This window comes from Vulpes vulpes, chromosome X, assembly GCF_048418805.1.
Source record: "Vulpes vulpes isolate BD-2025 chromosome X, VulVul3, whole genome shotgun sequence".
Taxonomy (NCBI): Eukaryota; Metazoa; Chordata; class Mammalia; order Carnivora; family Canidae; genus Vulpes; species Vulpes vulpes.
Window position 1 is genome coordinate 50,458,717 of NC_132796.1, and position 14,657 is coordinate 50,473,373.

General features: G+C 51.6%; 1 protein-coding gene across 21 annotated transcripts in view; it reads left to right on the forward strand.

Annotated features, from left to right (window-relative positions):
- The window catches only part of STARD8 (StAR related lipid transfer domain containing 8), an 81,556-nt gene extending 74,480 nt beyond the window's left edge, over window positions 1–7,076 (forward strand). For 11 of the 21 annotated variants that reach the window (XM_072743647.1, XM_025982823.2, XM_025982821.2 and 8 more), the window contains 9 exons: window positions 505–678; window positions 1,650–1,809; window positions 2,278–2,476; window positions 2,871–3,081; window positions 3,365–3,479; window positions 3,727–3,951; window positions 4,945–5,162; window positions 5,269–5,445; window positions 5,597–7,076. In XM_072743647.1, the coding sequence (XP_072599748.1) occupies window positions 505–678; window positions 1,650–1,809; window positions 2,278–2,476; window positions 2,871–3,081; window positions 3,365–3,479; window positions 3,727–3,951; window positions 4,945–5,162; window positions 5,269–5,445; window positions 5,597–5,714 (1,597 nt within the window). In that variant the 3' untranslated portion in view covers window positions 5,715–7,076. Of the gene's footprint in view, window positions 1–504; window positions 679–1,649; window positions 1,810–2,277; window positions 2,477–2,870; window positions 3,082–3,364; window positions 3,480–3,726; window positions 4,454–4,944; window positions 5,163–5,268; window positions 5,446–5,596 lie in introns of those variants that run through there. The other 10 variants (XM_072743649.1, XM_072743651.1, XM_025982822.2 and 7 more) reach the window with 2 other exon arrangements.
- The last annotated feature ends 7,581 nt before the right edge of the window (window positions 7,077–14,657 follow it).

Below are 14,657 nucleotides of genomic sequence, written 5' to 3' on the forward strand. Positions count from 1 at the left end.
GTCCTTCTCTTCCTTCCCCTCTCTCCCCCACACAACTAAGTCTCTCAAGCCAATTTCTTAGTACTGAGGGCCAGGGGCAGGTTCTTGATTGCCTCCAGGTTAAGTTCAGGGTCTGCCTCTACTATGGCCTTGAACAAATTCTGGCTCCTCTTCGGGCCTTGGTTTCCCCACGTGTAAACCAAAGATATTAGAGGAGGTGGTCTCTGGATCCACAGCTTTGCCATTCTGGGTTCTCGGATCAGCCCCTCCATTGCGGCTGCCCGTTGGCAATAGATGGGCCTCAGCTCTGTGCCACTCTCCCTGAAAACAGCTTGGCCACTGGGCAGCCCTGGAGACTAATATGAGGTTTCTCCACCATCGGGCCCAGTAGCAAGGCTGACTGCTCACATCTCTCTGCATTTGCTTTCTTTTGGGGAGAATAAAGGAACCAGAAGAGCTCAACATTTCCTAAGGTTTACTCCAAACCTGCTCCTCTGGCCTTCTCTGCTCCTCACCTTTCACCAGGAAGCTCCGCTGGCACAGCTTCCAGAACTCCCACCGGCCCAGCCTCAATTCAGAGTCACTGGAGATCAATTGGCAGTTTGCTGGCCAGATCCACCTCCTGCATAAGGGCTCACTGCTGCGGCTCACTGCCTTCATGGAGAAGTACACTGTGCCACACAAACCAGGGTGGGTCTGGTGAGTGCTCCTGGGCCATAGTGGGTGGGGAGCTTCTCACCCAGGCCTTGGTTCCCTTCCTGTCTCCACTCCAGGACCCTGGGGTGGGGGTCAGCCCCAGAAGGTAGGTATAAGCAGGAGGAGCCCAGAAGCCAAGTAGTGCTAGGTTGGGCCAGGAAGCTGGAGAGGCCATGTCCTGAGAGGTCAGCATAGCTTGCATATGTCTGTGGGGGATGCTCATGGGACACATGTGAGTATGTGTGCCATATGTGAGGAGGAGTGGGAGGGGGGTACCATAAGTCCTTGAGCAGTACTGTCTCCATCCCAACCTCCAGGCTGCCACCAGTGAGATTGTCTTAAAAGGCAGCCTTGGTTGCTGCTCTCCTGATAGACACCCTTCAGTGCCACCACCAGCCTGCCCCACACCAGGGCCAAAGAAGGTCCAGCTTCCTCCCCATCATGATCCATTCATGTTCTGGTCCTGCCCCAGCTGTTGGTTTCTTTAGCCTGCCACTGTAGAGCCCAGCAAATTTGTTGCCCTTCCCTGAATGTGCCATACTCTTTGTTCTGCCTCTTTGCCTTTGTCTGTGCTATTCTCTCTGCCTGGAATGCCTTTTCCCCATTTCTCCTCTGGGACAACACCTACCTATCTTTCAAGAGCCTGCTGAATTTCCACATCCTCCCTGAAGCCTTCTCTGATCCCCTAGGTATAATTCCCCTTCCTCATGGGTCTTCCCCTAAGTTCTTGCTTGGTCCACTCCTGACCACATATGTTGTCATTGCCTGTAACTGCCAACTGAGAGCTCCCTGTATTCCTCTGTGACTCCCTAGGGCCCGGCCCAGAGCAGGTGCTCAAGGAATGTTGACTCTGGGGATGTGGTGTGTTTCTTACCCCCATCACCCCTGCCTGAGACCCCCAAGACTGCAGAGTCTCCAAGCTGCATCTGAGCCTATCCCGTACCCCTCACAGAACTCGTCACTCCCCCAAACAGGTCAGTGCCCAAGTTCATGAAAAGGAATAAGACTCCGGATTACCGAGGCCAGCAGGTGTTTGGGGTGCCACCCCTTATCCACATGCAGCGCACAGGCCAGCCACTGCCACAGAGCATTCAGCAAGCCATGCGCTACCTGCGCAGCCAGTGCCTGGACCAGGTGAGCCCTGCTGAGGAAGACAGATGGCACTGGGGAAGAAATCCAGGGCTGAGGAATTGGGGAGGGGAGCTGCAAGGACCTCTCTGACCCACTGGAGACCTTTCTGAGCCTTAGGAAGGCCCTGCAAGCATGGAGGTGAAGCTCCCCTCTGCTGGGCTCTCTGCCAGCTTCTTTCTAGCCCAGGCACCATAGGCTCCATCTTTAAGGAGCCTACCTTAGCCTAGGTCACTCTTTTCCTACTCATTCCCATTGAAGCCATCTTTCCCCTTGACCCTGGGGCTATAAAAACCCTTCTCTTTGGTCTTGCCATCTTTCTCCTTCCCTGCCTAGCAGGAAGCCTGCCAGGCTTAGAAGTCTCTGGGGTGGCCTATACTCCTGACACCCAGTCCGGGGCTGGCCTCATAACATTCCTCCCCACCCCACCCCTGTCCTGCATGTCTCCGTCTGTCCCTTCCCTGCCTGGGCCAGGTGGGCATCTTCCGCAAGTCTGGGGTGAAGTCCAGGATCCAGAACCTGCGGCAAATGAATGAGGCCAACCCAGACCATGTTTGCTATGAGGGCCAGTCGGCCTATGATGTGGCAGACCTGCTGAAGCAGTATTTCCGGGACCTACCAGAGCCTATCTTTACCAGCAAGCTCACGACCACTTTCCTGCAGATCTACCAGCGTGAGTCACCCACACTGATCCCCTACAACCTGCCCCATTCTAAATCTCCCTGAATTCCTGGGGCTTGTGAGAGATAAACCTGGTGCTCACTGGAAGATTTGCTATCCAGAGTTGGAGAGGCCCTTGGAGGGAGACCACACTCCATTCCCCAAACCCGTCATATGGAAAGATGGGCTGAGGCCCCGAGGAAAGGCAGGCGCCTACTTAAGGTTATACGGTACATGAAAGTGGGGCTGAGTCCAGTACCCAGAGACCTCCCAGAGCCCATCTTTACCCTTTCCTCTCATTGACCTCCTTTGGGACCCCTGTGCCCTCTGCATTCCTAGAAGCAGGAGACTTGCTGCCAGAAGCTCTAGGGGAATAAAAAAGCCGTTCTTCCATTCCTTCCTCACAGTCCTCCCCAAGGATCAGTGGTTGGCAGCAGCTCAGGCTGCCACCTTGCTGCTCCCGGATGAGAACCGAGAGGTCCTACAGACTCTGCTCTACTTCCTAAGTGACATTGCCTCTGCTGAAGAAAACCAGATGACAGCTGGCAACCTAGCTGTGTGTCTGGCACCTTCCATCTTCCATCTCAACGTCTCTAAGAAGGATAGCCCCTCTCCGAGGTGAAACAGGGCAGGATATGGCAAGGCCAGGCAGGGAGGGTTTGGGTTCCCCTTGGACTGCGGACCCTTGATGGCTGGTCCCGCAGTTCCCAGGTGTCACCACCAGGGGTCAGCCTGACTCTTCAGGGACCTGGGACCAGTTGGATGTTTTGAAGCAAGACCTTCTAATGGGCAGCAGGTGGTTTTTGTGATGGGGATGGGGGTGGTGGTGCTAGAACCCAGCCAGTGATCCATCTTGTCTTGTGCCCATGTGCCATCATCTTCTTCTGGCTCTTCCCTCTAGGATCAGGAGCAAACGCAGCCTGGTTGGCCGGCCAGGCCCTAGGTACCTGAGTGAGAACATGGCTGCCACCCAGGGCCTATCACACATGATCAGTGACTGCAAGAAACTTTTTCAAGTGAGTCACTCTAGGCCCAGATCCAGGGAAACCATCAGGCCAGAGCTATGCCCCCCAAGTCAGGGATAGGGCCCACTTGACACATATCCCCTTAATTTCCAACTCTTTTCCTATAAGGTTTCTCATCTACCTCACTGCCAGTAGCTAGGCCTCTGTACCCCTTGACATGGACCTGAGAGATCCCGTGGGCCCCTGACTGCCTGTTGCTCCTTATGGCCATAGTGTCTGTGTGTGTGTGCTCTCCCAGGTCCCTCAGGACATGGTGCTACAGCTGTGTGGCTCCTACAACGCAGCTGAGCTCAGCCCTCCCTGCCCAGCCTTGGCTGAGCTGCGGCAGGCCCAAGCAGCCGGCATGAGCCTGAGCCTCTACATGGAAGAGAGTGTCCAGGAGCTGCTGCGTGATGCTGCTGAGCGTTTCAAGGGTTGGATGAGTATGCCAGGGCCCCAACACACAGAGCTGGCTTGTAGAAAGGTAAGTAGCACACCACCTATGGCTGCCACGGAGCTGAAAGAGTTCAAGGGGTGCAGGCAGGAGGTCAAGGATGCTCAGGGAAGGAGCTGTCCTACCAGTCACACTGTGCCTCAGCTTGATCTTGGAGGATGTCAGCCAGCAGAGCAAGTACCTAAAGAAATTGAGAACCAGATGAGATGGGGGGCTCTCTGTTGTTGGGGATCACCTGCCAGAATTTCTGTACTGGAGCCCCACTGTAGGCAGGTCACTGTATGTAGAGCCTAGCCTCCTGTACCTTTCTGCACCACAGTGGTGCTGAGCTCCCCACCTGTGTGCCTCTGCCCCTGCTGTCCTTCTGCCTAGACTGACCTGCCCGAAGTGTTGCATGTCCCAAGTTACAGGAAGCCTCAACTTGATATGCTCTCTCCTTCATTCAGAGCCTCCTGTCATGTCCCAAACTGGAGGTGACTCCTCTATCCTTCTCTTGGCCTTAGCCACCTTTTTTCTTGGATTCCAATTACAAGTAACACCACAAGCCCGATCTTGTGTAAAGCAAGGCATAGTAAAACTTCCCTTTACGGGCTTGGGATGAGAAGCTCGCACAAGTGCCTGGTATGTGCAAAAGACTCATGAAGAAGCAGCTTTGGTTGCTGTGCACATGTCCTGCTTCCAATGCTAGATGGTGAGCTCCTTGATGATGGGCCCCCTCTTCTCTTCCTGTTCACTTTCAGAAATTCCAAGCATGGCATCCATTTCATGGTAGAGCCTAATAGGCCCCAGAGAATTTGTGTCTCATCATCTCTTTGTGCTTTTGACTAGGTGGAAAAGCAGACATCCAGAGAGGAGGGAGAGGACAGGGAGCAAAGGGATGGCCTGTCTGGACCAGTACCCCTGCAGCCTTCCCTTTTCAGGGGCTGAAGTGAAAGCAGGCTGGAACTGGGGTGGGGGCAGCGGTGCAGTGGGTGTTCTCTGGCTCTGATGGCTGGCCCCTGTCCCCACTCTCATGGCTCTCAGGCACCAGATGGGCACCCCCTGCGTGTGTGGAAGGTGTCCACTGAGGTGGCAGCCCCTCCACCTGTCGTGTTACACCGTGTTCTGCGGGAGAGGGCCCTCTGGGATGAGGACCTGCTGCGGGCCCAGGTGTTGGAAGCCCTGATGCCAGGTGTGGAGCTGTACCACTATGTCACCGACAGCATGGCACCCCATCCCTGCCGTGACTTCGTGGTGCTCCGGTGAGGGGTTCTAGCTCTCATCCTGCTATCCTTGGGGGGCCAGGGAGGTGGACTGGGAACAGACACCAGGAACCAGAATGTGTGTGTTGTACCCTCCACCCAATAGGATGTGGCGCTCTGACCTGCCCCGTGGTGGTTGTCTGCTCATCTCCCAGTCCCTGGATCCTGAGCAACCTGTGCCAGAATCAGGGGTGCGGGCCATGATGCTCACTTCCCAGTACCTCATGGAGCCTTGTGGCCTGGGCCGCTCCCGGCTCACTCACATCTGCCGTGCTGATCTCAGGTACCAGGCCCCCTTAGGCCGGGCAGTCTCCCTACCTCTGTCCTGTGACACTGATCCCTGAGGGCTGGGGGCAAGTCTTTTCTTCCTTCCTCCTGGCAAGGGATCCAGGGAAGAACCCATGGCTCACACCTGCCTGCTTCTACCTCCATAGGGGCCGTTCTCCTGACTGGTACAACAAAGTCTTTGGGCACCTGTGTGCCATGGAAGTGGCGAAGATCCGGGACTCCTTCCCCACCCTGCAGGCAGCTGGCCCTGAGACAAAATTGTGAGCCTCAGCTCGGTGCCAGGGTGAAACCACCTGGGACCCTTGGTGCCAAGAGAGTAAGGGGGAGAAGAGAGGAGAGCATCCCCCACATGTTGCTTCCAGGGGCAGAGCCAGGCCCTTGCAGATCCAGCAGTCTGTCCCCTTTACTTCCTGAAGCTCCTCCACACATCCAGGGGAGGAAAAGAAAATGTCAGTGGCCTATCTCTACTCCACCTCCACCCATAAGCCTGTGTTCTGTCCTCCTGAGAGAGAGGAGTCATTTTCAGAAGACTGCTACTTCCCCCCAGGCCCACCGAGGCACCAGCAGTCTGAAGCCTCACCAGCTCCCCCACCTGCAGGAGGGAGGAGGGAGAGAGCAGCATGTGCTTCCAGCTCTCTGCCACTTGGAGAGGCCAAGCTATCCTTTTTTCGTGCTAGGGTCCCTTTGAGGTTGGCAGGAGCCTCTGGTCCTGCCTTGGGGCTTAGTATTGGCCCTGAACTGACTTTTCCAGGGAAATTGGACAAGGGAGGATGAGCACAGGTCAGCTGCAACCAGCATGAGCTGTTTTCTTTGTGTAAATACAATGCTGATTTTTATGAGGCTGATTTAAAGAACGGGCACTACCTAGGCAACATGAGTATTTGGGGCAGCTTGGGATATGGTAGTGGGGGGAGAGGGCCTCCTTTCTCAGGTCTCAGGAGACCAATGAACCAGTCTCCCTGACTTGGGCCTCATACTTTATCTGCCACTCCCTGGTGTCCTGTGCACCCTTTGGTCACATACTCATGTCTGGAGAGCAAACAGGCTCACTCCCACCTCACAGGCCAAGCAAAAGCAGATGGTAGTAAAGAGGCATACCTGTGTCGGCATCCCTTCTCCTCTTCTCCCTGCCTATGCTAACAGGCTGACATAACAGCCCCTTCATCAAGCAGAAACCTGACTTCAGGCAGCTAGCCAGCCAGATGGAGGGGCCTAGTGTCATCTCAGCCAGCTGGGGCTTGATCCAAATCTGATCCATCCCACCCAGCAGTCATCTTGGCTTATGTGGAATTCCAAATGACATTCAAATGCCAACTGGTGCTTTATTTTTCTTTTAGCTCAATAAAATGGAATGGGATGGGTCCCAGCCAATACTGTAATTTTTAAGCCTATTTTATTTGTACCTATAAATACTGTACAGACAGAATATATATATGTATTTGTATATAGAGATACATATATATGACATCTGTATAAGCACACATATTCTATCATGAGTATATTATAACCTGTGGGTGCAAGCAGGGGTCTGGAAAGCCCGAGGGTGCAGGGCACTGAAAATGAGGGAGGTGGAGAGCTGGAACCATGTGACCCCTCAGCAGAACAATAAAGCATTACTAGAGATGCCCTCTGGTTGTGTGACTGTCTTCACTGGGATGATGGGTTAGGAACTGAGGGCAGGTTATGATGTGGGCTTAGTGTTAGCTGCAGAAATTGTGAACATTGCTGGTGTAGGGTTCAGGTAGAGGCCACAGTAGGAATGGGGAAGGCCTCAGCCCTTCTCTTTGAGAGGTGATTTGAGGGTGGGGGAGGCTGGACTGCACAGAAGCTGCACACCCCGATTCCCTGATCTGGCCAGGGGCCCCAATCCCCAATCTGAGTGGCCCACAAGCATGACCTCAGGTATCCTGACAGTAGCCCTAGGGAGAGATGCCCCTGGCTAGGCTTTCCTTCCTTCACCTACTACACACAGCCCAGACTTAAGGATGAAGAGTGGAAACCCAGCCCCTAGAGGTTTAGAGACCCTGTTTTCCCCATAAATCAGCACAAGAGCGGTCAGAGTGCCTGAAGACAGCCCCTGATCTGGCTCCAGTGGCCAGCAAAGTCCAGGGGGGCTAGGAAGACCCCTTCATCTTTAATTCCCCACAGGAAAAGGCTTTCTTTGCCACACTACTGTAGCCATAAAGTTCCCAGGCTCCTGGGGGCAGCTAGAGAGGAAGTACAGGCTTTGGGATCCAATCTGTGTACCCATTGAGTGCCATTGGGTAGCGTACAGCAAACAAGTCCTGCTGTTTCTTCCTCTATCTGAACCTGAGCCTCCTCGTGGGTCAGACAGGTCAGTGACACCTCAGCACAAGCCTGGCTCAGTAAGCACTCAGTTTGGCCTGCCCCACTCTGCCTGACCGGGCAGGGTTATCTGTCAAGTCCCACTTCTCCATCACCTTTCATTCTCTTTGGGTTCAGCTGTCCCTACATACCTATGGCCTTTCTTCACTGATGCTGCCTGGGGATCTCAGTTAATCTTGGAAGGGAGCAAGATGGAGCAGAAGTCCTGGTAGCCCTCTGCCTTTGGGATAACAGTGGAGGCACCCCGCATGTGTGTATGGGTGATGGGAGATGGCTCAGGCAGTGTCGGTGTTAAGGGACACCAGTGTGAAGCTCAAGCCAGTAGTTTGAGGCAGGCATCCAGGGGACCTTCTGGCACAAGCACCGCCTGACCTGGTCACGGAAGGAGGCTGTGGTGATGGCACAGAGGATAGGGATGAGCATGCTGTCAATGGGTGACACAAAAGAACCACTGAGGTGATGGTTGCTAAGAGACAAAGTTGTGTATGAGAGAAATTCTTAGAAGATACAAAGAATTCCTACAAACCTTCAGCTCCAAACTCTTGCCCAGCACCAGCTACCCAGTGTGGTTCCCCATCTCTGGCATTGTAGGAGAGTTAGTGGCAAGTAAGGGAGCTTCTCTGGACCTTAGTGTCATTCCCCTCCAGAAAGCAAAAGCTCCCACGGCTGCCTCTCGCCTGGCCCACTGTGCAGTCAATGGGTGGACCATCATGGCCTGTAAGTGTGGGAGTGGGTGTCACAATGATGGTGCCTCTCAGTTCCACACACATGGCAAGCACTGCCTGTGACCATTTCTAGCCATATTCCTTGGCCTCCCCTGACTTGATCTCTTCTGTTCCCTGATGCTAGACAATTCTCACCTCCAAATTCCCAACCCTGTTGCCTATGCTTTCTCCTGACCCAGTGCCTCAAAGAAACCAGACAGTGAGTGAATCTCATGTGGAAATTGGACAATCTCTCTCAGAGCTTTAGTCTGTTTTTAGTCTCTGGTGACCTATTGCCAGAGTGACTGAGAGTAGATGGTAGACCCAGGTTCAGATGGGTACACCATTTCCTGGCTGTGATCTTAAGTGACACATTTAACCTTTCTAATTTCTTTTTCCTCATGGAAGATAAGGCTAATGATTTATTTATACACTACAATTGTTGTCATTAGGGTTGAATGAGCCAATGGCTGTGAATGTGGCTGCACAGTGCCTAGCACATGGTGGACATGAATAAATGGTGGTATCCCCTACCCTGCCTCCTACCTGCCTCCCTCTTACCAGTGAGCCTCTGCTTGGAGGTCTCGGGCTTCCACAGATATACACATTATGTTCTGCTTGGCACCAAGGCCCTACCTACCTCCTTGGCTCAGACCCCTGTAGCCTTAGCTGCCACCATTCAGGACACACCTACCTCGTCATCAGACTCAAAACACCCCAGGGACCTTTTTGTACCCTCACTATGGAGTTTTGTTTTTATTTTAATATTTTATCAGCTCATCATTTACTGAAAAGGTGCCTTCTTGCTGGATATATAAAAAATTCTTTTCCAAAGAGTTTTTTTTTCTGAAAGGTAATTAAAATATTTTATTTTTTATTTAAATTCAATTTGCCAACATATAGTATAACACCCAGTGCTCGTCCCATCAAGTGCCCTCCTTAGTGCCCAATTACCCCATCCACCCACCCACCTCCCCTTCATCAATACTTTACTTCCTAGAGTTAGGAGTCTCTCATGGTTTGTCTTCCTCTCTAATTTTTCCCACTCAGTTCCCCTCCTTCCCCCTTACAATCCCTTTCACTATTTCTTATATTCCATGTATTAGTGAAATTATATGATGATTGTCCTTGTCCGACTGACTTATTTCACTCAGCAGAACACCCTCCAGTTCCATCCATGTTGAAGCAAATGGTGGGTATTCATCCTTTCTGATGCCTGAGTAATATTCCATTGTGTGTGTGTGTGTGTGTGTGTATAAGATATATATATATATATATATATATATATATATATATATATATATATATTCTTTATCCATTCATCTGTTCAAGGACATAGTGGCTCCTTCCACAGTTTGGCTATTGTGGACATCACTGCTATGAACTGCTGATTGATTTTCACTCCCCTTCCTCCCTGAGAATTTGGCTCCATTGCCTTATCTTCCGTCTTGAAGCCCTCCCTCCTCCACTCAGGGAGAGCTCTTCCCACTTCTTTGGCCACAACTCTTGACCCATTCTCCTTGTCCCTTTCACTTCTCTTCACCCTGTGTCCCACCTCAACCTGGGTCATTCCTCCAAGTTCTTCCTTCTCCTTCTCCCTGCCTCACCTTGCTCATCAGGGACCTCACCAATGTCCATGGTCCCAGTTTATGCTTCTGGACAGATGCCCCCTAGCACTTCCAGAGCCCTATCGCTTCCTTGAGCTCAGGTCAGTAGTTTCCGCTGTGAGTGGGCCTCTCTACCTGGAGGCCCCAACTGCATGTCACCAAACTCGTCATCTTCCCACATGGAGTCTGCTCCCTGTCACCTGCTCTATCTGGTGGTTAGCACCATTATCTTCCTGGCTTGGATCTCCAGATGAGCCAGAACTCCTTCCTCTCACCTTCTCTCATCACCAATGCATATAGGCATCCATCCATCAATCCAAACACTCATACTTTCTGTTATTCAACAAGGAGTTGCAGAATGTCTGGCATCTATGCCAGACTCGAGGCACAGAGAATACAGCAGTGACCAAGAGCAACAAGGTTCCTATGTGGCTTTAGCACACATCCTAGTAGATGGATGGGTGGAGGGAGGTAGATGATAAACACACACACAAGCCAACTTGAGCTATGAGAAGGGTGATGAAGGCAATCAAGCAGGGTAAGGCAGTGGTGACTGAGCACTTACTTTAATAGGATGTCCTCTCTGGGGAGGTGACATGTGAGCCAAGACTAGAGGGAGGAGAAGGAATCAGCCACGCAGAGATCTAAGAGGAGGAGTTCTGGGCAGAGGAAATCGCAGGTGCAAAGCACCTGGGGTGGAGACAAAGTTGGCATTTTCTGGGGGTGAGCAGCTGCTTAGTGTGGCTGGAATGCAGGTAGTAAGGGGAGGGTAGAAGGATATGGCATGGGAGAGGTAAGTAGAGGCCTAGATCATGTGGGACTAAAGGGGAGCTAGCTGACTGCTGTCAGATCTTCCTCCACAGTGTTTCCTGTATCTAGCCCAGTGTCTAAGGCACCCTGTTCACACTGCATGCCTTTTCACCCAGCCATTAGGAAGAGGCACTCACCTCATCTCTCTCTTCTCTCATCCATTGCCACCTATACTTAGCACCAGGTGAATCATTCAAATGTCAAGTATCATCCTAGGTTTCTCAGATTGTGGCATTCGGGACCCCACAATGTGGCCTTGACTTGTCCACCAAATTTCTTCTTGTCACTTCCCATCTGCAGTCCTCAGCCAGGTGCCTGACAGGCTCCTTTTGTTACTTGTGCCATGAGCATACACAGAACTGTCTTGGATTTAGAGGACCCAGACTTGAGTCTCAGCTCTGCCCCTTCTTAGTTTGTGGGACTGTACGCAAGTTATTTAACCTTCTGGGAGCCCGACTTCCCCATACATGAAATGAGGCTTGGAGAGATGTGTGGATTACTTAGCAATGTCGTCTAATTATGACAAAGTGTTGTTATCCGCAAACTTCATCAGTCTGGCACCACCCAACTCTGGTATATCCCCACCATGAAACTGTCCCTGAAGTTTCCAGTGAGGTTTCTTGACTCTTCTGAGTTATCATTGCCCTTTGCATCTGTCTCTATGCTTCCATTCTACTTCTGTCTCCTCTTAGTGTTCTCTGGGTACCAGTCACATGACCCCCATTTGCCTGGGAGCACCTGGGATCAGGATCTTAGTGAGGTTCACCTCTGAGTCCTTTATAGCATCCAGCCCAGAACTGCAGGAAGGACTGGTGGAGGGCATCTGGAGACACACAGAGGTGGGTTCAAGTCCTGGATCTGCCACTTCTTAGCAGTGTGATCTTGAGCAAGTCACTTTGCTCTCTGAGCCTCAGCTTTCTCAGCTGTAAAATGGGTGTTGAGAGAGCCCACATGGAAAGAGCACCTGGCACCATTTATTTTGTTGGCTTGTTTATGCCAAGCCCTTTCTCTACAAGGTTCCCTCTGCCTGGCTTGCCCTCATTTATCTCCACTACCAGTTCACAGCCTGGCAGCTTCATCCAGCCTTTTCTAACCAACCCACCTCCTGAGCTCCTGAAGCCCTTTTTGAGTGGATCACTCAAAAAGCACTTTTTGTTCCACAAAACTAACCTCAAATAGACAAGGCCGTCTCTTTGCCTAGGCATCAAGGACAGGGAGCAAGTGAGAGTCATCTCTTTAACTCCAGTGTCCCCTGCACAGGGTCTCAGGGAGTGTGTGCTGAATACAGGTACATATTTGTGTGTGGCAGCAGGGAGACATGAGAGAGCATGAGGCAGGGAGTGGGAGGGTGGGTGCACTGGAGCCCAAAGGAGCCTTGTAGAGTGGGTGAGAACTGCATCCAACCCTTCTACTGCCTAAGATGGAACACATGGATATTGAATGGTCTACTGTATAGCAGGTACCATGCCATACATTTCCCCCTACAGGAACCTCAAAAGTCTCCTGTGAGATGTTAGCACTCCCCCTTCTTCTAGACAGAGATTTCAGAGTCTGAGAAAAAAGGTGAATTGCCCTGGAGTACATGGCAAATAAGGGACTGAATGGGGGCTTTTGGCCAGACCGCTAAGCCTGTCTTCTTTCTACTGGAGCCCAGTACAAAAGGAGAGGACACCCCTACCTTCCACTGCTGGTTTTAGTATGTGTGGGGGAAGGGGAACAGTGAGAAGTGAACTGGGAGTAGTACGTATGAGAGTTGTTGGACAAAGGAGGAAGTGTGTTTGAGGAGCACTGGTGGAAAAGCAGTCAGGCCAGGAGAGAGGGAAGAGGGCCAGAGATGGTAGGATGAACAGTTATGTAGAGGCTGCCTTCATCTGCCCCAGCCCAATATCACTGCCTGCTGGGAGATGGCCTGCTTTGCCCTGTCCTGCCTCCTGGATTCCAGCAGTGCTCCAGAGGGCCCTTAGGGTGGTGGCCTTGGACTGCTGCTGCACCTCTAAGATAAGCCAATGGTGCCTCAATCGATGGGGAAGGCCTGGGATTGAGCAGAGACCAAGGCTGCAGCTGGACTTTCATTGGCCTTCCTTTATAAACAATATTTACAATGATATTTTAAAATATTATTTGGGCTGCACTATTGATTATATTTCATGTTATTATACTCCTTTTTTCTTCTGATGTTAAATTAAGATTAAAACATTTTCATGGGCCCTAGATGCTGGGCCTAATATGCATAATGACAAGTTGGCCCTGGCAGAGGGCACCACAGAGCCTGTATTAAAGTTAAAACATTGCTGCTCAGTGGGAGAAAGGCACTTGGGCCCGGGCAGCTGGATACCTGTCTCTACACTTCAGGTGATCTAGCATGCGTGGCTGTAGGGGCACCCCCTGCCTACCTTGTTGGAGGGTAGACAGCTCTAATCATTTTCTTTTTCTTTTTTCATGAGAGACATAGAGAGGCAGAGACATAGGCGAGGGAGAAGAAGCAGGCTCCCTGCAGGGAGCCCAATGCAGGACTTGATCCTGCGACCCCAGGAACAGGATCTGAGCCAAAGACAGATGCTCAACCACTGAGCCATCAGGTGCCCCTGAATTCATTTGCTAACCCCATCCAGGTATGTTTCCTTGTCCAAGGAGGCACGCAGATTTCTGTGAGGGTCTCTAACTGGCTTCTAATGGCCTTGGACAAGTTCTTTGTTGCCAAATGAGAGCAACATAGCCCAGGGCTCATGACTAGGAGGCACAACCCTGGGGGTTCCCAACCTTCTCTCCTCTGAATCAGCAGCTGAATCAGTGGTTCTAGCTTGTCCATGGAGCAACCTCCTGTCTGTGGAAGACACATTGTCCAGGTCACAAACAAATGCCAGCATGAACAAGTGCAAAGTTAAATGACCATGTCCTGGCCTGTGACAGCTTTATGAGGAGAAAAGAAAGAGGAGGTGGGATGAGGGTGAGTGAGATGGGGGGTAAGGGGGCAGGGAGCTAAGAAGGGAGGTGGGCCCCAGAGCCTATTGCAAAGGAGGAAGAACCACAGAAATAAAAACCAACCAGTGTGGTTGACAAAGGTCGCATTCCTTTTTTCTCATTAGCTACTCACAAAACCCTGAAGGTAGTTATAATTTTAAGATTTTTTAAATTTATTCATAGACAGGGGGGGGGCAGAGGGAGAAGCAGGCTCCACGCAGGGAGCCCAACGTGGGACTCGATCCCGGGTCTCCAGGATCACACCCCGGGCTGCAGGCGGCGCCAAGCCGCTGCACCGCCACCGGGACTGCCCGGTAGGTATAATTTTGATCCCCATTTTAGAGGTGCAAAAACGAAGGCCAAGAGAGGTGAAGGAAGATACTTCCGCAACGTTATACTCGGCTAGTTAGGACCAGAGGTAGATTTGAACACATTGGGTCTGTGTGACTCAGTGTTGGGTGAGTGGGAAAAGATTAGTCAGTGAGGTGGGTGGGGAGAATGAGCGAGGCAGGATTCCTTTTTCTCGTGGTTTCACTTGTCTGGGGGGCCAGGTCAGTATCCTTACTACCTCCAGTAAAGTACACCTGATTTACTGCCAAAAGATCTTCAGGGGGGATATCACCATAACAGTAGCTAACATTTATTCAGTGCCTACTGTATGCCAAGCACTGCTTACACAGTTTACTATGCCTTTCCTCCCCTAATGCGTAGTGTACAATTATGATGCCAGGCAGTGTTGAGCACTTTATGTGCATTAGCTCATTCACTTTTCACAACAA